The following is a 23,957-nucleotide window of genomic DNA, read 5'->3' as shown; positions in this document are numbered from 1 at the left end:
TCTTGACATACTATGAAATCTGAAACTTACTGTAAAATCAGCTCTAACCTGAAGCTTAACCTTAAAGCTGATAAAATAATAACAGTAACAAAATCTACCATGCAGGGCCTATAACAATATAGATTTTATTTCTGAATCATAAAGGACCTTAAAATGAAGATGCCTAAAGGAAAGTTTTTAAGACCCAATATTTAAAAGTGCCATCACAGGAATAAATTACATTTGAAAAAAATTACAATAATGATAATAAAAAAAACTTCCACAATAATACTGTATTTTTTATCAAATGAATGCAGCCTTGGTGAGAATAAGAGATTTTTCAAAAAAGACAAACTCTTTACCGATAATTGATGTCAAAGTATATCATCATTTTGTAAAATTTGTTTATTGTCCTTTTCATTTACCTTTAAAATTGTATTTTATCATATAGTGGCATGATATCTGCCATCTAACACCTTGCTCCCTAGACAGCTGTATTAGTATCGACTGTAAAAAAAAATCTATATCAGTCGGCCACTAATTTATACATTCAGATCAGTTTGAAGAAAACTTGTCTGTATGAACCTTTTGTGGTTAAAATAGTGTGTGGTTTTCTTTAGGTAAATGCATGTTTGAGAAGCTTTGTAAACAGCAGAAGGTACATCCATTAGCTCAATGTCCATTCAGCTGCTCCTCCCTCTCTGATTGATTCTCTGCTGTATATAGCATCCGCCATTTCTCTTAAAGGTAATTCTCTAAACTAACTGTCAACAGTATCCACACCAAGTGAGTTAAACCTGAATCGACTGCATTTGCTGTGTGTCACAGTTCAGTACACACACACACACCTCTCAACAGTGCTACAGGGAAAGAGCACAGACTGAAGATCGATCCAAATGTCAATGGCAATCTTACAGAGCGTCGCTTCTAGAGATCTCCCACCTCATACGATCCAAAGCTTCCACAGCCTCTTTCTCTTTTTCTGCGTTCTATGTAATTGTGAAAATTTTATATATTTTAATTATTACTGTTGCCCTTTTTGTTTATAATATGACAAAAAGAGGACGTGAAATGTATTAGACAAAGGATAGGGACTGAGAAATGTTATGTGTCAGAGCTTGAGGGCTAGTATTTGATGGAAATACTGCAACCTTTGGACTTTCTAGCAGTATTAGTTTCTTCCAAGTTTGCGTCAGTCGTCATATTTGTCATATGTGTCACTTCATAATCATGCAGCCACTTAATAACATATGTACTGTATTTATTCTGTGTGCAGGTGTGTTCAGTGGCGCTCAGCTAGCCCCAGCTGATATGGTACAGCACCGTTTGCACTGTGACGAGGTGGATGCAGCACTGGGAATTCTGGGTAATATGGACTGGGCCATGATAGGAGCAGAATGTTACAGGTGACTCGTCTCCATCACAGATCACCTGCTGAGAAAACCACTGGAGCAGCAAACTGAAGGCAAAGACTCCAGACCTGCAGGCTTTGATTTCTGAACGGAGACTAAATCTAAACTTAATTAGTGTCGGGCAAAGTGCAAGGTCTTTAACATTTAAAATATCAGTATTTAAATCCCGTTAAGTGTTCTAGTGCTAAGAGCAATAATTAATAGGACCATGGAGCACAATAAAACAATGTTTTTATTCATTGAAAATGTACACACAGTGACTCCAATAAGAATTTAAACCACTTAAAAAATATCAACAAATTATCAAATCCAAGTGACATTGTCTTAAATACAATTTTGAGTGAACTTTGAGCAGCATACACACTTTAAAAATTACATTTTTCACTAATAATAATAATATTAAAAGATTGCAATGAGTAAACCATATATGGGGTTCAGAATTCAAGTCAAAAGTACTTAGGACAGGTAAAGGACAGGTAAAAGTAAAGGACAGGTAATTAGTAGTACATTGTCAACATTCATAGTTTGTTTTGAGATTAAACGTTGTTTGATATTTTGTATCTACAATGAAAACATTTTGGGGCCACTGCATGTACATATTAGATCTTGTTGATTGCAGGTCAGTTGGAAGCGGCATTAGGGATATTTTATGCCCCCTGCAGACCCCTCTGAAACACTGTCATACTGGAGTACAGAGACCCCATCAGTAGATTCGCCCGCTGATTCTTCCATCACCTGCTCAGGTACACTCCTGACACCTACATACAGTACTCACCACCTCCTGCATGTGATTGAGTCCTGTTTAATTGAAAACAATAGTTAAATAAAAATCAGCCGTCAGTCAGGTGTTTAGAAATGGTTGTGCAATACTTCTGCCTTATCTCTTCCAGACACCAGCGGTTTGAAAAAGCCTTCTTGCTGGCTGTAGATATCGGTGCGAGAGATCTATTTATGATGAGCATGCATGTTGAAACTTGCACAAACAATGGCAACAAAACAATACAATGAATCTCTCAATCTAGTTAATATTTCAATAACATAACACTTTTGCATGTTTCACGGTTCTCTGATGTCAGTTAATGGTCACATGAAATACAGGTGAATACATTTATCAATAATTATCTTTTTAGTGAGTGTTTTATTTTAAGTGATTTGTTTTGTTTTAAAATGATTTATTTTAGTTATTACATTATTTTCAACTCACACACCCTCCCCAGTTCCCCTTTAGAAACTCAAGGAGTTAATGACATTTTGTACACATGAAAATGTTCAAAACTGCAGCCAGAAAGCATGCTTTAAATAATTTAATTAATCTAATGAAGTTTTTATAAGTTACCATAGTCACAACTTGATGTATTTGCAAACACGTTAATCTTTGATTATTATTATTAAAAAAACTAATTAATTTAATATTGTGACTGAGATATAAATTATTTCTTTTTTAAATGACTAAAATGAGCTCTAAAATGTGTTGCCATTGTCTATTATTCTAGTTTAGTTATGGGTGGGTTATGGGTGCATGCAGAGAGGCTCTATTTTGGATTGAGAGGTTCTGGGCAGGTGCAGCTCGGGGTTTGAGGCCCCTGGCCATGTCACGTCCCCTCTCTCCTTCCATAACAAGAATCCCTGAGACTCCAGAGAGCAACAGTTGCTAAGAGAAAGAGCGAGGGTGTCTGTCTTTCACAGCTCTCGTGGCTGGTACACTATCTTTTCTCCCTCTCTCTTTTCTCACTCCTTTAAATGGTCTTGTGTTTGTGACCCCTTTTCTAGGCCTCCTCTCTTCATGCCCGAGTGACACCTTCCCTATTAACGTTCACACTGGCCGCTGTCTCTCCCGTTCTCTCTTTTTCATGCAGTTCCTCTCTCTCCCTCCTTCTTTCATGCCGATCGCTCTCGTTCCAATTCATTCCCCACTAAGTGCTGCTGCTGAGGGCCCCAATTGAAAAGGTGGAGCTCGAGCCACACAAGCCTGAAAGGGCAGAGAAGAGAGGGAGGGAGGGAGGTATAGGAAAGAGCAAAGATCTGTTATTATTGGGACATGCACTGGGAAAACAAAAAAGAGGAAGGATGAGAGAGACGAAAGTAGCAAATTATGAATGGCCCATGAATATCAGTCCTTGTGAATCAACAAAGAGCAGACAGAGAGTGAGCTAAAGGCAGAGAAACAGAGAGAGGGAGCTTAAGGCAGTGGCGTTTCACCCCGCGGTTTTGGCTCTTGGCTAATTAGCCACAGAAGTTAAATTAAACCACCCACAGGAGAGAGGGAGCGAAAGAAAGCAAGAGAAAGGCAGAGAACGAGCGGGGGTCCTTGCTCCATCTGATCCGGTCCCCTCCATTTCACAAAGGTCAGCTGAATCAAAACGGATGGAGCCCCACGTAAGAGCCCCCAGTATGAGCCAGGCTCTAGTCTCCATTGTCTCCGAACCAACAATAGAGCACCGAAAGAATCTATTTTTTTCTTTTCTTTTGTAAGAAGTCTTTTGTGAAGTGACGCACTTTGGTGTTGGAAGAAATTGGAGGGGTTGGAGTCACCCAAAGGGGTAGAGAAGGTCAGGGTTGCCCCTCCACTTGTTCGCTGGAGTGTTTAGCATAGTTGTAACGTTCTATACTTGTAATTATCCTCTGATGTGAACCCCGATAGTGTCTGCGCTAATTCGTTTAGCTGTATTTTGCTGACTTTTTTCTTTCCTGTGCTTTTTTTTTTTTGATCTTCCGATTAATTAATTAGATCATAATTGTGATCCTATGCTTTCTTTGTTGGTTAATGGGGTGTGTTCATGTGCGTCTGTTTGCTGGAAACGGAGGGGCCTCTGTTTTGTAACAGAGGGGGCTGAGCTGATATTGGCTGTTTTCTGTGTTGAGATGGATAATGAACCCTCTCACATATCTGATACACCTTCCTCAAACACTCATGTGTGATCCTCCAGAATTGTCTTTGCACGTGTGTGAGTGTAAATGCGCAATTGTGCATGTAACGGTTCTCTCTCTTGCTCTGCTCCACTGGTCCATGTTAATTTGAAACTCTTTTCTGACGTCGAGCGAATATCAAGCATCATCACTGGACCAGCTGTTTATCCATATGCCTCTCCAGTCAAAAATAACACTAAAAGGCCGTTTATCCACATCTGAGCTCTTAAAGCTCTTAAACAAATAAGATTAGACCAGATCCTGTGTCCTGTGTAAGCTGTGGTGAATAAGAGGTATAATATCTGATTTATGTACAGAATTATTGTCATCCCTCTTAGACGTCTGGACTGTCTCTCTGTTTCTTGGCTCTTTCTGGCTCAGAAAGCATTATGTTCTGCTAAGCTGAAACAGAGGTGTTCAGATGCAATGCAAATATCCAGTGTTTTTGGCTCCCTTTCGTTTTCCCTTTTGATTCTCAGCCTTTACCAAAAACTTGATGCCCTTAGAAAGCTCTCTCTATCTCCATTGTTGCATCTGATTTTTCCTCTTAAACCTGTTCTTACAGAAATGTAGATATTCTTAAAATCCACAACCACTCTTATGAACTGGTTCTTTTTAATGAATCATTTAAAAAGATTCATGAAACCGTCAGATGCACTGAATCATTTAGAGATGTAAGTTTGCAGTTGACTCAGTAAATCAGGAATCAATTTTCAGTTATGTCCAATTCAAACTGGGCAGGAAGGAATTAAATAGACATATTCACAACAGAGTGGTATTCTAAAAAAACATGGAATGAGCAGCGTTTGTAATTTTTGATTGATTGGAAGATAAACTTTGTTTGGGAATAAAACTGAGGTTTAATTTTGGTAAAAATATTCCATTATTATTGAGTGATTCTGTATTTTGTCAAGATAAAGATAGATAAATGTTAATTAAGATGTTTTTTAAGGTCTGATGGCCTGTGATTGTTTTGTTTAAAAAGAAGAATCATTGTTTGAATCGTGAGGTTATTGGCTCTCATCTTTGAGCGTGTGAAGAGCTAAATCAAGTCCTGTTTGATGTTTGTAAGTCAATCTTATCCCCTTTCCCTCATTTGATCTGAATTGCAGAGGCTGGTTGACAATACAGGCATTAGTGCTCTGCAGGTCTGACTGTGCTGCATTCACCCTCCCTGCATCTCGCTGCAGCTCTGACTGATGTCCCTGAAGCGGAAGGATGGGTTTACCCTTTAAACAGACAGAAAGAGAGGATCTTATTAGTTCAGAGTCAGCACTGAGCTCCTCTTGCAACTTTCACTTTAATTTACCCATGAATGGGCCCCTCCGTGATGGTCAAATGTAGTCTGTCAATTACATTATAATAAGTTCTTCCTCCATGTCTGAACATCTGAGGATCTTCTCTACTGATACATAAGGATGGAGAAAGTTTTGTACTACTTTTTTTTACCAGTACCGTAAACATAGATAATATATATCTATTTTTTTATTACACTCCTGGAACTGATTCAAGAACTATTACTATGCAGCAATAGTTTGTTATTTTGGTTATTATTATTTGTCAACATATTTTGCTGTTTTGTGCCATTTTGTGAAAGCAGTTTCTTCTAATTCTTTCTATGGTGAATTTACCACTGTGCTGGTAGGCCTCTTTCTTTAGTTTATTCTGGAATAAACTACGTTAAATCTATTTTATGATTTTTTTTAATACTTTGTTTAATACACCAAAGATTTCTGTCAGTAAAGCACATCTAGTGTCATTATTCGCACATAGATGTTCTCTGAGCAGTCGGATGGGCTTTATCTTTGTTGTACGTCTCAATCCGGCATCCATTTTTGTGGGACTAATAATGAGACTTTTAAAAACATGTTTGTGGGTTAATGGAGGTCTCCTGACTGCACGGGGCCCTATAATAGATATATTATAGTTTATTCTCTGGGATGAGAGGGCTCATATTTAAGAGAGAGAAAGAGCAAGAGTGTGTGAATGTGTTTGTCACACACACACCCACCTGCTCGTAATGATAATAGTTTAAACTCTATTCTGACATGAAGAGCATCGTTCCTGCTTTTTAAAAGATGACATTCTCACATCTTTGTGCTGTTTGAAACCAGTATGATTGCATCCAGACAGAGTTCAGGGAGAAAGAGAAAAGGAGGGAGGACATCATAAAGACGACTGAACAAATGACAAAGACTGTTTTTTTTTTATACTTTTATGTTTTTTTCCCCTTCTGAAACTTCAGACAGGTTATTTAATCTATTCTCTCTCTCTTTCTCATGCAGCCTCTCTTTGCACCTTCTCTCTCTTCGAGCAAAGTGCAAAAACAAAAAAGGGAAAAAACTGAAGTATTGTCATGTGAGCTGAGATTAATTTTAGATTGCTCTGCTGTTCTGGTTTACCTTCAAAGGACCTCCATTACGTGGCAGCAGATAAGGGTGAGGTGGTGTTAGCCGTTGTAGCCAAGAAGAAGGCTAATGAAATAGACGCAAAGGCACAAACATTGGCACCAGGTGAGAGAATCATTCACATAATGTTAGTTACAATAAAAATGCTCCAAATCTACTGGCATGTGATTACATTTATAAGTGCAAAATGATCACTCATAAACTGTTTTCATGTAATCTTTTAGAAAAATTATATTGACTTCAAACAGGTTTTACCATCCACATTCCCTTCGTCTTAGATTTTGTGGACAAATATAATAAGCTGTGATGGGTACAATTATTTAGACAGAGAAAAATGACTTCTTTCAGTTTTGAAATTGTCCATCTTTTCCATCTACAGTCATTGCATTTGGCATTTCACAGAAGAATTTACTCTTGCTCCGAGTACACTGTTAATTTCATTCAGTCTTTCATAATATGACGTAATAAGCATGTGACCCTGATGGTGGCACCACTGGGAAATTAAAAAAATGTCATTAGGTTTCATAATTTTTAATCCCTTATGTGATTACATTTGACTATTTTAATGGTTTTTGGAGCTCTGTGTGCAGATATAGAGAGAGTTTGATTCATTCACGTTGTTAATTGGCTGAATAGGACTGGTTTAAAGTGCATCGACCTCAGCTCTGATATTCTGTTTCCTGCTGACTTGTTGAGCAAGTTGTCCTACTTGCTGTTCATCAGTGATGTTCAACATATATTTCCACGGCCAGCAGGATGGGCATCCATTCAAATGAAAGAAGGCAGTAGAAAGAAAAAAGCGAGAGGGGGATAAGGGACGGACAGAAGTGGTTCGGCTAACAGGTGTACGGATGAGACAAGGGAGGTGTTTAGCTTCTAATGAGGAGGTGAAAACTTGAGGGTGTGTGTGTTTCCCACCCTGTCTGCCCATAAGCCTCTTAATTATGTCCTTGATGATTTCCCTGCTCTCTCACCCCGAGCAGACCTTAGCCTTGGAAGGAAGTGCTTAAGAGTACGAATGTGAAAGGAGCAGATGGGCAAGATAGTGTGTTTGGGGGCATTTTACTGCTCTTAATAGTTAAAATGTTGCATTTATAAGTCATTGCCTGAGTTTTTTATATATATATATTGCAAGATACCCCTTTTCTCTCCTTTTCTTTTCCGTCAACCCTATGTTTTCGGGTCAATAGCTTCTTTCAGCTGCTGATATTGTGTTTGTGTGCAGGGATTATTCTGGAATGGAGGAATATTTAGAGGAAATTCTGTAGGACATTGTGGGGGATCATAAATGGGGAATGAGTGCGGTAGGGTTCAGCATTGTGCTGTGCATTAAAAAGACAAGGTGTCTTGTTTACATTTGGTCAGCCTGAAGCAAATGTCTCGCACTGTCAGCCAACAATGACTCTAAAGGATACATGCTCACACCAGAAATTTAAAAGTGACTTAATATTCACACATTATAGGGCCATTCTCATAAATAAAACAAAGCTCAAAGTGTGAAACAGCTTTAAAGTTATTGATCTGGTGTAGCTGCTTCTGGACGATCATTAACTGACAGTTTAGCAATGTTGTCCATGTAGTCTCTTAAGCCAATATAATAAATTTAATCAAATTAATTACATTATACACTGATTCATGTTCAATGTTGAAAAATGTTGAAAAACTTAAAATCTCCCTGCATAGAATTTATTTAGTGTCTTTCTCTCCGCCTGTCTTTCATCCTCCCACCATTGCTTTGTTGTCACAGAAGAGGATCAGTGTTCACTGTCTCATTGAGGAGTGTGTTGATTTGGTGAGAGAGACAATTGTAAAGGAGGACTCTGAGAAGAGCGCATAAGAGGGATCATCTTAAAGCTCACGGGACACAGACACACACTGCTGTGCTGTAGGGTGTTCCCCAAGATCAAGTCTCACTTAATGTCTCTTGTTATATATAACCCTCACTGTTTCTGTCTGGGAGAGTCATGTACAAGACACCCATGTATTACACAATATGTCATGTAAAAATCTTTGAAATGTAGAAGCTCTTCTGTATCAAGCAGTGAAAGAGTGCAAGAGACAGAACATGTTAAACTGTTTCCCTCGAGGCATGGTGGGATTTTTGTGTGATTTTCAGATGAGTGTCAATCAGTGTACGAAGGACAGAGTAGAGTCAAACTACCATCAACCATCAGTGAAAGGCATGTTCATGGCTCCAAATACTGGAGCACTGCATCAAGGTGTGTGTTTTTTTAATTCTTATTCATTAATCATATTTAAATTAAATTGTTAGCTGATGCATTAGAAATGCCACAATCCATTCTGTCTTGCAGCATTTATGAGGGTGCATTTCTTAAAGGGATAGTTCACCCAAAGATGTAATTCTGTCATTACTTACTAGCCTTCATATCGTTGCAACCACATGGTGTTATTTTTTTCTGTGGAACACAGATGTATAGATCCAGTCCTTCATTGTGATTGGCTGAGATGTGTTAAAGGCAGTTGTAAAATACTCTATAACACACATCTGTGACCTCATTACATCAGTATTACTGCTCCATTGTGTTTGTGTGTTGCTGTGTCAGTGGTGCTTGGCAACTATTCTTCTGGACATTACTGAAGAATTCATAAGTATTTGTTATTAATTATTAGTAAACCATGGCTTCTTGAGGCTGATTGTTTAATTATACAATGACAGTTCATTTCAATGTCAAACTCCAAAAACTGCAACTTCAGTGTCCATAAAAGTATGCCATACCTCACACATAGATCACATGTGCTATATGGTAAAAGCTGATCGCTTGGTGAAATTTTAAGTCATTATTTGTTGATAATCTTGAGAACCACCTTGACTGGACAATCAACAGCATACAGCTCGGAGGGATGGAAACAGTGACTGAATTTTGTATTCTTGGGTGAACTATCCTTTTAAACCCATGTCAAACATTTATTACATAAGTGGGGTATTTTGAGCAAACACCCATACCATTACAGTGAGTGTGTACAGTGAGTGTGTGTGTTACATGAGGATTGTCTTATTGTCTTATCCTCTCTCTGCTTCCATGCTGTTGATGGAGGGACCATTGACTCTATGCTGACTCTTTTTCTTTCTGTCCCACTTAAGCTCCCTCAATCTCCTTCAAATCCTCCCTCTCCCATCCAGCCAGTTCCAAGCGGATGTCCCAAAGAGGTTGGGGTGGGATTAAAGTTACCGGAGTTTCTGGTAATTTGGCAGCTTGAATCGGTAGTTTTCAGGCCTGTACTGCTACACGGCCGCATACAAGACATCAGAGGGTGATGCTTCCACCCAGATATATAGCAGTCGAGAAAGAGGAAATCCTCTTCTCATTTTTCACTTTTTGTTTGTTTTGTGTTTTTTTTTTCAATTCTATTTAACCAGTCTAATCTGGTCTCCGATGAAGTTTTATTGTTTCTTATGCCGAGCCAATAAGGCTTAGAGACACTGATTCGAGCTTCATGCCTGCGTTGTGCTGGCAAAGAAAAAAAAGATCGGGAGAGTGAGTGAGAGGAGGAGTACAATGACTTGGTGGCATCATTGGCGGTTGTACTAAATCCAGCTCTGCGCAGCGAGAGAGGCAAAGATGTGGATATCTGGAAAACATCCCGACACACATCTGTTGACGTATCCTTTCATTCTCGTACACACACCCAGCGCACTCAGAGACACGTTCCAGCTCTTGGACTCGTGACACTTTTTGCATCTGAGTGCATCTGTGCATGCGTAGCGATGTGCATGTGTTTGTTCGCTTGTTTGTATGGTGTGGGCTGCGCCCCGTAGGCCTTGTTTTCTCCTCCTCCCTCGATTCCTTGTAAGCGCTGTGCATCACTAAAGGAAACAGAAAAAAGCACAGAAATTGGACACCTTCTCCATCACCAGTCGCTGCAGAAAACCTAAATCACACAGCCCACAATATGACTGATAACATTCACGCGGTCTTACATGATTTCTGGATTTGACGGCAAGCCGCACAGTGGCAGCGTGTTTTTCGGAATACCCATGAATCCCAAGGAAAGGCCTGACTCCCACACGTAGCTTCATCCTGTTGAGGGTTGGGCCTGATGTGTGAAAGAGATCCTGGTCCGTCTGCTGTGAATGCTAGTACATATTGATATTAGTGTGAACAGGATAGTAATGCCGGATCCTGTGAAACATTCATACCTCCATCTTTCTTAATGCAAACGACCAGAATATTTCCATATAGCATTCACAGCTAGCAGTGCACATGTAAAACTGCTCTTGAGACTGACTATATGGGGTTAGAGAGATTTCTTTAGTAAGTCATATGAAAAACATGATTCTAGTCTCTCTTTGTCTGCAATAGGGATGGAGAAACATGAACCTCTGAGGCTACAGATGACTTCTCGAACACCCTTACAAGTCATCGCACCAGGCCCTGGAAGCACACAGGTGTGTTCTTTTGAATACAAGTCCGCTAGAGTAAATACAGTTCTCAAAGTAGATACAAAAGTAACAGGGTTGAATGACTACTTTGTACTCCGTATTTGGATCAAGGCGCACAGCTTGTTTTTCACATTGAGCTTTATGGTTATAATTTATATTGACTGTGTGTTTTACACAGAGCTCTACTGCCGTAGATAATTCCCTCATTAATGCCCTGAGAGTGATATCTTCTCTTCTGTTTTGCCCTCTCAAAAATAGGTTCGAGTTGACTGCCTTTTTTTCTGCTTGTGTTGTACTTAGCTAATCATCCTAAAACATGAATGCTTTATTCTTTTCTGTCCACAGAATAATTAAACTTTTTCCCATACATATTTATTGGACAGTACAGACTGTAGGCTATTACAGACATTTACATCAGAATTTTAATACATGCCTAATCCTGAATGCTAATGGCACATTCATAATTTACCATGGAGAAACCCTCCTCCAGTTGAGCTGCAGAGGATGCTTGAACTCAACACTTCCACCCACTCATACATACAGTACATTTACACAAGATTACTGAGTGACTGGCGCTCATCTGATCACCTGATTCAGGTGTGGATGCAGAAATGTGGAGCTGTGACATGCAAAGCAGACGGGTTGAAGTAGATCTTAAAATGTTTTAAGACACTTTGTGATTTTCACATGTTAATCAAGTTTTTCTTAATGTTTTTCTCTCTTTAGAAATCAACCTTGTTGAAAGGAACAACCAGGTAATGATTTAAATTTCTATAGTAGTATGGTTTATTGCTTACTTTAAAAAGATACACTGTGGTGTTAAGTTTTTGTATGAGCAACATTTACTGTTCTATAATGATACATGTGGACAAATCAGTTCTGCCACAAATGATATCTAAAACTGAGCAGAATTTTTCTGTGAAAATTTGTACTTTTTGTTTATCTTTGTCATGTTTTGCCTTCTAAAAAATGTAATGATTGTATTAAATGAAATATTTCATATCTACGTATTACTGCAGTTATTGCTGATAGTTGTAATAATTATACTCATATTTTGTGACTTTTAGGTGTCTGAGGGGAAACTGAAAGTTACTAATTTAGGTTTAGTGTAAATAGACACATTTTGTACAATGGTTCTTTCAGAAAAAAGGATTTTTTTTTTGCAAAAAAAAAAAAAAAAAACTAAAACCTAGTGTAACATTAAATATGCTGGAACTATAAAAACTACTTTTAAATAAAACAATATGCAATTCTTTTGATTTGGTCTTGATTACTTTTTTAGGTTGATGCACAGTGTTTGTTAAAGAATTTCATGTCACATAATTTGTCACACTCTATCTTGGAAAAGGGGTTGTAAAATCCTGTTTATGGCCAGTACTGCACATTCTTGTTGAGTGAAAAAAAATGTCTAACCTTCTTTTCCACGGTTCTTCCTTTTTCTGTTACATATATTGCCTAAGCATTCTGGCTCGTGCCAGTCACTATCAAAATGGATGTTTGAGAGTCTGTGCAAAGAGTTTATAAATATATATATATATATATATATATACATACATACATACATACACACACATATATATATATATATATATACATATATATATATACATATATTTTAGTAACACTTCACTTTTGAGAATGGCCACACTAGTATCCCTGTTCTTGATCACAGGATCAGTGGTGTGGTTTGTGGGCTGGGTTTAATTCTCCACCTGTTTGGTGTATGAGATTACATGCAGAAGAAATGCAGAGGGGTACGCAGTGCATGTCTCAAAAGAGGAGGCTGCCGTTTTCCCCCGCAGTCTACATACACAGCGACCGTGTCATAACCGTCGCCGGCCTGCTCTCCCAACTTAATCTGACAGCACCCAACCATCCATAATCTATTTACTCTGCATTCTAAGAGGATTTTCTTTCTTTTAAGAAAGTATATATACAAGATATGTAAATATGAATTGATGCTGGAAATTGAGGAATGGTCAGGAGAGGAAGCTTTTGTGTTGTTACCTGTTTTTATGTCCGTCTATTGCTTATTCTTTGCACGTTTTCAGGAAAAATCTGTTACATTCTGTTGTCACCGTATCATAACATATTTTAAACATCACTTTACATGTAACTGTCTATTGTTATATGTTTTACACTCTTTAAAATAAAGTTTATTTATTGCCGTCTGTGGTTTGTGAAAGAACCTTGAACATCTATGGATCCTTTCCATTACACAAAAGATTCTTTACTGTGGAAAAACCCCTTTTGGATCCTTTATTTTTAAGAGTGTATTCATGTTATATGTATATATAGTGTCACTTTATTTGTGCATTAATTATGATCAACTCACCATTATTAATGTGCTAATCTGATAATCTAGCAGTTTTCAAAAGGCATCTGTCTTCTTTGAATTATATTCATATTGTTTTTTTAATTAGTCTGGCCTCCAGTCACTGATTGTGTGCCAGGAACCATTTTCAACAGCTCTGACTTAAAAACTTATAATCGCACAGGATTATTTTAGGGATCAGAGTTTTTCTGTGAATGACAACCTTGTAATCCTGTCTTGAGTCAAACTAAGAAAATGTTTTGGATCAAACGGTCTTTTTGGCAAAGATTCAGAAATTTTATTGGCACATAATTGGGTTTGATAGATGAGCTTATTTCAAGTACAATTGTTAGTTTCTTTTAATGAGTTATGATAAGGAAGCTTATGATCTGATCATGTTTGTGTATTTTGCAGTATTACAGTAATATTAGAAATGTTTAACTTTATAACCAATGGTACAAGTGCAGTTGTTTGACTACTGCTGTGGTAAATTTAGTGTTCATGAGTTTCTGTGAGCATCAAGGACCCGGTGGTCTTTACAGTTCATCAACAACGATCTGACATCTGATTCAAGCAGCTGTTATACTCCACCACATATACTGATCAAATCTACACATGCAAACAGTTAGTGCTCATTTCCTGGCGGGTTGTGTAAGCAGAGGGCAAACTGGTTTTCAGTACTCAGGCTGCATGTCGGATCAACAGCCTCAGGCCTCAGGCTTCATCTGAGCATCTTTCACACAGTGAGGTGATGTTACAGTCACTTGATATGAGAAAAATGAATTTGACAAACTGTTCTCAGCACAATTAAGTGTTAATTAACTCCTCCCGTTTTAACTGCTGCTATTAAGATCAATTATGTCACCACTCAGATTAGATTGTACTGTTTTGTCAGCCAACACTTGAGTGGTAAAACATGGTAGCCTATACATTAACAGAGAGATCGGTTCCAGTCTCTATCACATTAAAGCTTTTTGTGTGTTTATATTTCTTTCTTCCATATAAAGAAAATCATTCCATATCACAATTTACTACCTTTTTTTTTATTTTTTATTTTTTATTTTTTATTGACTAAAAATGTCAACTAAAAAAGTTTCCTTTGCACCAGGAGCGTATAAGGTTTTCAAAACTTTTTTAATTAATTTTTTTTTGGTTCAAATAGGTCATATCTTTTCTGCAATATAGCTACATCAAACTTTTCTTATTATTCCTCTATTTGTACCGAGCAAAACAAGCCTTTCATTTAAAACAACTATAACAATAATAAATGAATGTTTTAAATTCTTCACTTATACAAAAACAAATGCTTTTTTAAAATTATTTCAGCATTTAATTAGATCTTTAAATTTATCTACGGGTAGTTACACAGCTTGGACATTTCTGACTTTAGACCCCACAAAAAAAATAAAATAAATAAATATAGCCTACATTTTATTGAGGAGTTGTATTCTAGTGACCGTATGAATTAGTAACTTCCATAACAGCCTACAACAAACCCAATAAATTGCTAATACTTTGACCTAAATAAAATGCATCCATAACCTAAGTAGCCTTCCCTAAACTGTGATTGTATGGTCAGCTACGGAGTTAAAGATATGAGCTCAGCAAGTGTCCATCCTGACAGCCATAACGCCGTCTGTCATCTGTTCCTAAGACCTCAGCGTCAATACTGGACGAATAAATCCCTCTGGTGCTTTTCCCACCCTCAGCGTTTCTGGAACTCACAGAGGCCTGGAGTCAGCATCTCAGCAAACCCTTCGCTCATCACACTTCCGTTTTCCCATTAATGGTTTTGGTCGGTAATCTCTTTTACAGTTTTCACGTGTAATAATATGGTGCCAGTTGTGGACGAGCAGTCCCACTCGGGTGACATTTGGACACATGAGCATATCAGCAAGACAAGAGTGGATTGCTTCGGACAGCAGTAATGGAAGCGTCCTATCCGCCTCATGAAATCAGAGGAAATTCTAGTTTAGAGGACAAACCTTAATTTGTGTGTGTGTGTGTGTGTGTGTGTGTGTATATATATACATATATATATATATATATATATATATATATATATATATATACATATACTTGACTGAGGGAAGCTGGCATCTCACGCTTTTTGCTCTTAAAGTTTCTCTTTCTTTTAGTTTAACTTTTTAATTCAAATAATAATATTAACTAGGCTTATAAAATATTTGAAAATGGGAATCTAAAACTAAAGTAAAGCTTTCTCAGCAGCCTATAAATTGTATTTGAGTTGTGGTAGTAGCCTATTAGCCTATAACTCAAACTTCTGTCAAAGGCAGATGCCCTCCAGGTGAAAACTGATTAAACAATATATTCTGGTTGAGTAAATGACAATGTAATCGCCGAGATAGTTCTCAGAACGGATATTTGAAATGAAAGCACGGCTTATTTGGGACAAAATAGCTATGCGAAATATCGGACCACACGGGTTAAGTGAGACAGTTTAATCATATTTATCTTTTTATTATTATTATTATTTTTTCCATTGGTTAAAAAGATTAAGCTAAATTATTATGAGAAGGGTGTTCCTCTTACCTTTATCCCTAACATTCAACTCGACTTGAATTTAAAATAGCCTACTGTAGGCCGAGTGTCAAATGCAGGCTTTACATTTCGAAAAGCATTCTATTTCAAAATATGAATAAAAATTGGATGAACGTTGGCAGATGATGAGTGCTTTAATGATGACGTAAGAGGCTGTTATTAAAGGTGTGACGTTTTAGAAAGCCTGTGAAATATTATATGTTACCGCCAACAATATGTGGACGAGATATCTGAAGACTGGAGCATGATTTATTCCGGAAGCATTGCGTCCAAAAAATGTTACTAATTGAGTGTAAAATAAATGACAAACTCTCGGAGTTAATGAACATTGATTCACCTCGCTAGAATTATGCCAGCTTCAGTTGAAAGTGTTAGAACGAACAGGCCCTAATGTTTTCTCCTTCACACCCCTCAGGCTTCAGCAGGTGCTCCACGCGAGGGCGTGTCCGAGCTCCTCTAATTATTCCCCAGAAAGACAGGACGCAAATGTTTGTTCGATGCAAATCATACAAATCCATTCATGTTTATGTAGGCTAGTGTCGCTGAGCTGCGGTGGCGTCTCAATGCGAGCACAGTAAAACAAATACGCGTATAATGTTCTCCAGAGCCAGGTGTTGATTCAGCTGCCAGCCCAACACATCAGTAATTAGCACACAACAACACTGAAGCTGCTTCAAGTCGAATGGGTTGTTATTTTCTTATTAGAAATATGCTGTCGACGATTATTGTTCTGAAAACAAGCAGAACGTGAATTGCCCTCTATTCCAGTGCGCATGTATTTGTCATAGGCCTATAACAAATATTTATTTTCATTAAAAATGAATAAAGGACGTAGCCTAAATGAATGCTGGCCTTCCTGTGTGTTGACAATAAACAATTTTCTGTGCAGATTCTTTCTGTCTGCTGCTTAATCGACCAAAAGGAAACTTTTTCTGTTCGAACACGTTCATCTAAACAGCTTTGCCGAGCCCTTGTTTTTCTCCAGAAATTTCTTTAATGGCCCGGTGCCTGACGGCTGCCTCCCTCCAGTTTTTGACCCATTAACCCAGACCCACCCACGTCATTACCGAATCAGAAGAGGCGAGACCGCTCTGGGTTATTTTGGTGAAACGCTCCTGTGCTCCAGAGCGCGCGGAGATTCTGCTGGGAAGCAATTATCGCGAGCGCGTTCAATTACGACCTGATCAAATGCGTTGATAAATATTTAAGAAATTTTGCGGTGGCGTGGTCTTTAACAAGTTTGCACAAAAGACCTTCAAACGATTGTATGTTTTATGAAGAGCAAATTAGCATGGCCTAGTTCAAGTCCACCGTTTAAGTTTTAATCAGTTTTTACACCCCTACACACACACACACACACTTACAGCATCCATATCCATAGCAAATAACCGGTTTATTGAGAAGAAAAAAACTTAATCCTTTCCACATAACGAAAAATTTAACCAGTGGCATTTGACACACACACACACACACACACACACACACACACACCCTTTAAAACATCCTAAACCTAAACATCCTTTAAAATCCTCAGTCTTATTAAAATAACCCAATGAATTGCCTCAAGTGTAGTGCATATAATCATTCAGCTCTCGATATGGTGCACAAGTTTAAAAAAAAATGAAAAGATGTAGGCATGTAAAAATCGTTCTAAATCCAAACGTTATCCAGCATCTAACCAAATAAATAAAACTGATGTGCGTTTATTTAATTTTTTTACTTATTTATTCGAACGTTGAGAGTTGAAAACAACACGAAAATAAATGTTGGATGTTAAAATCGGACATACCCCAGTCAGAAGTCATGTGATATTTTGGTAGTTAACTGATCTTTATTACGGACATGAATGTAATGAGCTGCGCCTGCATTAGGCTACATTCAGCATTTCACTGGCATTAGGGAATTTTTCCTTAAACCATATTTCGTTATCCACATTATTTGTTTTTTCGGTTAGAGCAATTAAATCAAGTGCTGTTAAATGCATCCAACAATTTGTATCATGCCCGTGCTCTTTCACCGCGACACATCTTCAAATGCTAGTTTAATTTGGAATATCACAGCCAAATATCCTCCGCTTTAAAAATGTCCAATGTATAATCCTTTTTTTTTTCCTTCCAAAAAAAAAAACAAAACAACTTTTTTCCTCCACACGGTGTTCTTATTATAAAATCCTATTTATTTATTTGAATCTTTATTTTTCAGGGTAACAAAAAATGATTTTCGTTATATCAAATAAGTCCAGCGGCCAATTCTTGATCTTTGGATTATTTGAGAAAAAGATTTACATAAAGTCGTTTCAAAGTCTTATTAAACAATTTGAAATCCAGTAACACCAACTAAATATGGTCAATGTAACTGACCCAAATACATATGTACACAATTCAGCTCCGTTAAGCTGACTAGAATCTGTCATCCTAAAAAATAACCATATTTAGAAAAAGAAACAGCTGTACAGGGTTTGAGAGGTGGAGGTAAAGCGGTCGCTGAGCGCTCAGTGTCCCGTGTAGAAAAACGGTAATCCAGATCAGGCAGGAGAACTTCAGAACAAGAACTCTGGCTTGTCGAGTAGATCTATTTAAGTCTCTTCGGGGACGAAAAAAGAAAAAGAAAAGGGGAAATAGCTTTCATTTCCCTCCACAACTTTGCCGTTTTGCCCCTTTCTTTTCTCTAAATAAACATTAACTATTTTGTTCAAATATGGAAGTCCATATGTTTTTCCCCCTTAAACTCAGCACACTATTAAAACAGAGAGATGGTGAAAATAGAGGGCATTAAAAAAAATAAATAATCAGATCACAAGACTTGGAACCTCCAGGACGCTTGGTCTTTGTAGTCCAAACAGTCTGTAGTGTTGAAGTTGAGCTTCCAGGAGGAGGCCGTTTGCTCCTTGTAATCCAGGCAGTCAGAAGAATTGAAGGCCAGGCTAGTGCCACTGTAGGCCTGGTGATGATGGTGGTGGTGATGTCCTGAGGACTGACTGATGTGGTGGTGGGGGTGCGTGGGCATGGACGATGCTGTCATGGGGCTGAGCTGATGAGGGTGGTGGTGAGAGTGCATGGGGGCCAGATAGGAGCCACAGTCCACTCCGCTGAAGTAAGAACTGGAAGGAGTCGGGTAGCCCTGGCTGTAGCCGGAGGTCTGGTTGAAGGCCATGGGGTAGGAGGAGCTGGGCGTGCCCGAGACAGAGCGCTGCATGCAGGAGGCGTTTGAGGGTGCGACGGGCTCTGGCAGAGAGACAGACGGGGGTGCGGAGCCAGGAGAAATGGCAGGGCTCCAGATTGAAGAGACAGTACTGATAGAGGTAGAGGTGCTAGTGATGCCTGTGTTATTGGCTGAGGAAGAAGAGGAGGAGGAAGAGCCAGCGCTGGAGATGGCAGGAGGGGTGAACTGGCCGCTGCTCTCTGAACCCGTGCTCTCCCGGGTGGGTGAGGATTTCTTCTTCACGGGCCGAGCTTTAGTACTGCTGCCACTCTGCTGCTGCTGACGACATTTAGCACGCCGATTCTTAAACCACACCTGCAGGATAGAAATAGGAAACAAACACTTAAAAACATGTTTTGAAATTCTGGTTGAACAACACCTTTAAAAAAACAGAGGCATGAAAATACGATAGCACAATCCATTATACCCGATACACAAACATGCATGCAGAGAGCTCCATTAAATGATTATGGAGACCTTCCGTGCATGTCTGAAGGACATGTTGGAGAGCCATTGTGCAATATCAGAGTGGAAAATAGCTAGTTATTACCAGTTCCTGGCTTTAATTTGCATGCAGGGGCTTTCTGCTATCTAATTTCAGTGCTTGTAGATGGCTGGGTGATAGCAGCCTATTGAGTTTCTCAGCAGAGATGGTAATTCAATAGTGGAAGGAGGGTCTGACTGTGTAAAGCGTTTTGTTTCATGTGCTTATTAAGAGCAAATAAAATTGCTTGGGAAATTGACAGAGGGTTGCTCCTTTAGGCCTTAGATCACTTAAGGAAAAAGCATCATCAACTTCAGTGAGCCTTTTAATCAATCACAGTAATCCTGTACAGTAGGCTACCATTAAATAGCCACATTTCTTCAGTTAAATCAGAGTATGCACAAACAAATGCACCATTTTGGTTTGTAGAGTACAAATTATTATTAAATTCTGTCATGATGCATAATTTGAACAAGAAAAAAAGAAAAGTATAAATTTCCTGGCAGTTAACCCTCTCAGGCTCAAATTAAGTTTTAGTAATTTAGTAACTTTAGTAAAGTTTTTAGTACTCCAGATACATAAAATATGTGTCTGGAGTAATAAGGTTTTTTGTTTTTAACTGTTGCAAATTAGCAACGCCTGCCTTGAGAGGGTTAATGCTATGTAATGACTCTATAACTAGGGTAACAAAATGTTAAAAACACCTAGGAGTTTATAATAATTGCATTATGATTATAGATTCTTATGCATGTTTTTAACATACTACTACGAACGTTTGCGAAAATCAGTAGGGGGAGCAGCGGAGCATAACGGACAATAACGAACGTTTTTGGAAAGTTGTCATACTTAGACTAAATAGTTTTTTTAGAGAGAGAGAGTCATTTTTTTTCTCTCTCAAACATTCAGTGGTCACATGTACCTGAACTCTGGACTCGGGAAGATTGATCTTCAGCGCTACCTCTTCTCTCATAAAAATGTCCGGGTAACGAGTTTTGACAAAAAGCGCTTCAAGAATGTCAAGCTGTGAGCGCGTAAATGTCGTTCTTTCCCGCCGCTGCTTTCTGGGTGTTGCTGCAAATAACAACAAGAAAAAAGGTTATAAGTGTACACACAATAGCAATATTATCCAACGCTCTATAGGAATAGTAGAAATGGCTGCTTAGATGTGAAATAGCTTCAGAATATTTTAAAGTAGGGTTCTATTTTCGGAAATTAATACAAGGCTATTATTATTTAGTTCATTTATTTATTTGACCTCAAAGCGGTTTAAAAATTATAGCGGGCTAATTTACAGAGGTTTTGTGGATTATCTTAAAAAAAAAACGTTGCAACGACGATGCAAAAAGCATGTAAGGCTCAGCAAGTTACGATTTTTTTTTACCCCTTAACTGAAGTACCTGAAACGTTTAATACATTTATCAAAAAAAAAAAAAAAAATTAAACAACAACACACATACATATACACGCATAAAGCGGTGTTAAATGGGCCTAGTTTATAATGCACGTAAGACGTGTACCTGGGTATCCGACGGACGGGTGCAGTAGGTCCATGGCTGCACCGCTCAGCCCCAGGCCGTTCATGGCGTAGGGGGGCTGTTTGAGGTATGACATCATGCTAGAGGCAGTCACGGGTCCCCCCAGATCTTGCCAATAGTTCGATTTCCCCCGATGTTGCAGTTTGACGAAAGGACGGACCCAATTTAAGTTACTGAAATTTGATTGCAATAACACACATAATATTAACAGCTGATATGCGTAACCACAGGAAAAGAAAGTAGGAAAATGCTAAGTAAATTAAATATGAGTCGACAGGAACCATTTGTCGATAATAAAAAAAAGTTTATATAATGCAGTTCCCTGAAATATTGAAAGTATAAATAAGCAATAGACAGCCAAGTTGATTGGTTTAAATTAACTTTAAGAATTTCTTTAGTATAACCTTTTTCGATAATAGCCTAATGTAGCCTAATAATAATAATAGACAACCAATCTTATTTTTCTTTATACGGATACATAGTCTACTGTAGGCTATAGCCTGAATGCACTTTAGATAAAAGCGTGCTAAGTGCATAAATGTAAACGTAAATGTTCTAATAATAATAATAATGGCATTATGGTGAAAACTGCATACCAGCATGCCTTAAGCGAATTATAATTGCGTTCCTAAATATCTATATAATTGTGCATGCCTATAACTGTCTTTTTAAGATAATTTTCAAAGTTTGAATATTCTCCATTGACATTTAATATTATAGGATATATATAAATAAAGACATGCATATAAAATATTTAGCAAAATTTTATTTACATTGTTTTTAAAGCACGGATTGAAAATGTTAAACAGGTTACGTCTCTGCGGGGCATTTAAGCCCAATTCTGTTCTGTTTCGAAGTAGCTACTTATAACTTTTTTTTTTCTTTTACAAAACTTGCAGGTCTAATAAACATGGTCTCCGGGGTTACACTGAATATAGCTTTGTGTAAAAATGTAACGGAAATAATCGAATTTATTATTTACAACAAAACTATTTTTAAATAAAACTCTCAGAACAGGGTAAAAAAAAAAGAGTTAGGCTACTTCTAGAAAATGGTTAAACTAGCCTATATATATCATTATCATACACACAAATAAAAAAAGGGTTCATTAATGCGTTGTAGGCCTATTAGTTTGTTGGTCATTCAATTTTTAACCAAATTTAGGAGACGACTGGTTACCTAGGGGGAAATGAATGTGGATGGGCCCCGTGCTGAGAGAACCGAACCGCTTAGAGTTCTGTGTATTCCAATCTATTCCTTGCTTATTCTTTACTCTGCAAAGACTAGTTAGAAAGAACACATCTACGTGCAAATTAACTCAATTACAATGCAGATTAGACCTCTGGGGAAACACATTCATTTCTTGGCCCCATCACCAAAATAAATTAACAAAAATCAAAACACGCCTCTCCAATTACTCTCCAAGTGAGCTGGTTTACATTGCGGAGAAGCGTTGATCTTGGCAAAACTACTCGTTTCAAACAGACGGGTTACTATTTATTTATTTATTTTTTATTATTATTATTATTATTTAGATTTAATTCATTTTGAAATTAATTTACTTCTAAGCGATTATGACAATTATTAGAATGTTTACTAAAATGACTGACTAATACTAATAAAATTATTATTAATAAAAACAATAGGATAATACAAACTTTTGCACACCTAGAATACATGTTGCCAATAGCCTATAAACATAAATTTCTACACTGAAACTTGTATTAGTTCCGTTTTCTGAAAGTGTTACACGTTAAATATAAAATAAAATAAATATTAATAAAAAAAAATCTAAATAAAAAGACTCATTTGTTTTTACCTTTTCCAGAACCCTCTGTCCTTCTCCTCTCCTGAATCTTTGCAGTCTGACCAGAAGATAAAAAAATATCCACCAATACAAGAGTTCAGAAAGGCAAACCGACCGAGAAACCTCACCAAATAAATATCGTCTAAAACTCTCCTCAAAGCTGCAGACACGCAGCAATATTGATATGACGAACGTGTCTGGCCTGTAGCAGCACTTGTTGTAGTCTATTCAGAGTGTGTTCCCGGGGTTTAAAACCAAATGCATTAAACTCATTTGCTTTGGCTTTCTCGTTCGTGTCTGTCACTAGTTTAAGATGATTGCTAATGTAGACGGATGGAGATTGATCACCTTCTCCTAACCCTGCCTCTCTAAGAGCATAGGACACCTGCAGATCCGCCCACTCCAGCCAATCGCCAAGCAGTCTCTGCTTGATTGACAGCTGTACCAGCCAATCCATGGGTTGAACATCTTTAATGCCCCACCCCGCGCTGACTAAAGACATCAAGAACATGCATCGTACAAATACATCTTTAGAATTTCGAGAAGACCTAAAATATAGAGAAAATTGTAGACAATACCATTAAACATTTCCTAAAATTGAAGACGGAAAATATTAGGATCTGGGCTTCACATACAAAAGTCGTTATTTAAAATTAAGGTAGCCTAGGCTATAGTGTGAGCTTTAAAAATATTAAGCCTAAACCATTTAAATTATAGCCTTTTATTTTACCGAAAGACTTAACGATTGTTATACAGACACAGGAAGTCGTTTAAAATCTAAACAATATAAAGCTTAATTACAATTATAAATGTTTTGTCTCTTGATATCTGTTTTATTTAAGCGTTTTAAAAAAAGTGACATTATCGCATATTTAAATAGTATTAATTTATTAATTCATCTAAATGCAAAATGTATCAACGTGGATAAAACAGTGTATTATAATTA

At 37.7% G+C, this 23,957-nt stretch overlaps 1 protein-coding gene and 1 pseudogene across 1 annotated transcript; one reads left to right on the top strand and one right to left on the bottom strand.

Annotated features, from left to right (window-relative positions):
• Positions 1 to 12,233, top strand: part of LOC132111870 (WD repeat-containing and planar cell polarity effector protein fritz homolog) — a 36,341-nt pseudogene extending 24,108 nt beyond the window's left edge.
• A 5,449-nt stretch (positions 12,234 to 17,682) lies between these two features.
• Positions 17,683 to 23,370, bottom strand: LOC132111515 (homeobox protein OTX1 B-like). The gene is made up of 4 exons (XM_059518888.1): positions 23,024 to 23,370; positions 21,187 to 21,377; positions 20,589 to 20,740; positions 17,683 to 19,500 (listed from the first exon to the last, which is right to left on the bottom strand). The coding sequence occupies exons 2-4, from the start codon at positions 21,281 to 21,283 to the stop codon at positions 18,778 to 18,780; spliced, it is 972 nt and encodes a 323-aa protein (XP_059374871.1). The 5' UTR covers positions 21,284 to 21,377; positions 23,024 to 23,370; the 3' UTR covers positions 17,683 to 18,777.
• Positions 23,371 to 23,957: the final 587 nt, after the last annotated feature.

The sequence above is a fragment of the Carassius carassius genome, chromosome 31, assembly GCF_963082965.1.
Source record: "Carassius carassius chromosome 31, fCarCar2.1, whole genome shotgun sequence".
Lineage (NCBI taxonomy): Eukaryota > Metazoa > Chordata > Actinopteri > Cypriniformes > Cyprinidae > Carassius > Carassius carassius.
Note: the sequence above shows the minus strand (reverse complement) of the source record. Positions and strands in the feature narration are given on the sequence as shown.

Bases quoted from the DNA above. Each gene is read 5' to 3' on its own strand.
- LOC132111515 (XM_059518888.1), bottom strand. From the start codon at position 21,283: ATGATGTCATACCTCAAACAGCCCCCCTACGCCATGAACGGCCTGGGG. The intron at 20,741-21,186 runs GTACACGTCTTA...TGTTATTTGCAG, and splicing joins CCCGTCCGTCGGATACCCAG to CAACACCCAGAAAGCAGCGG. The intron at 19,501-20,588 runs GTACATGTGACC...TCTATCCTGCAG, and splicing joins TTCCCGAGTCCAGAGTTCAG to GTGTGGTTTAAGAATCGGCG.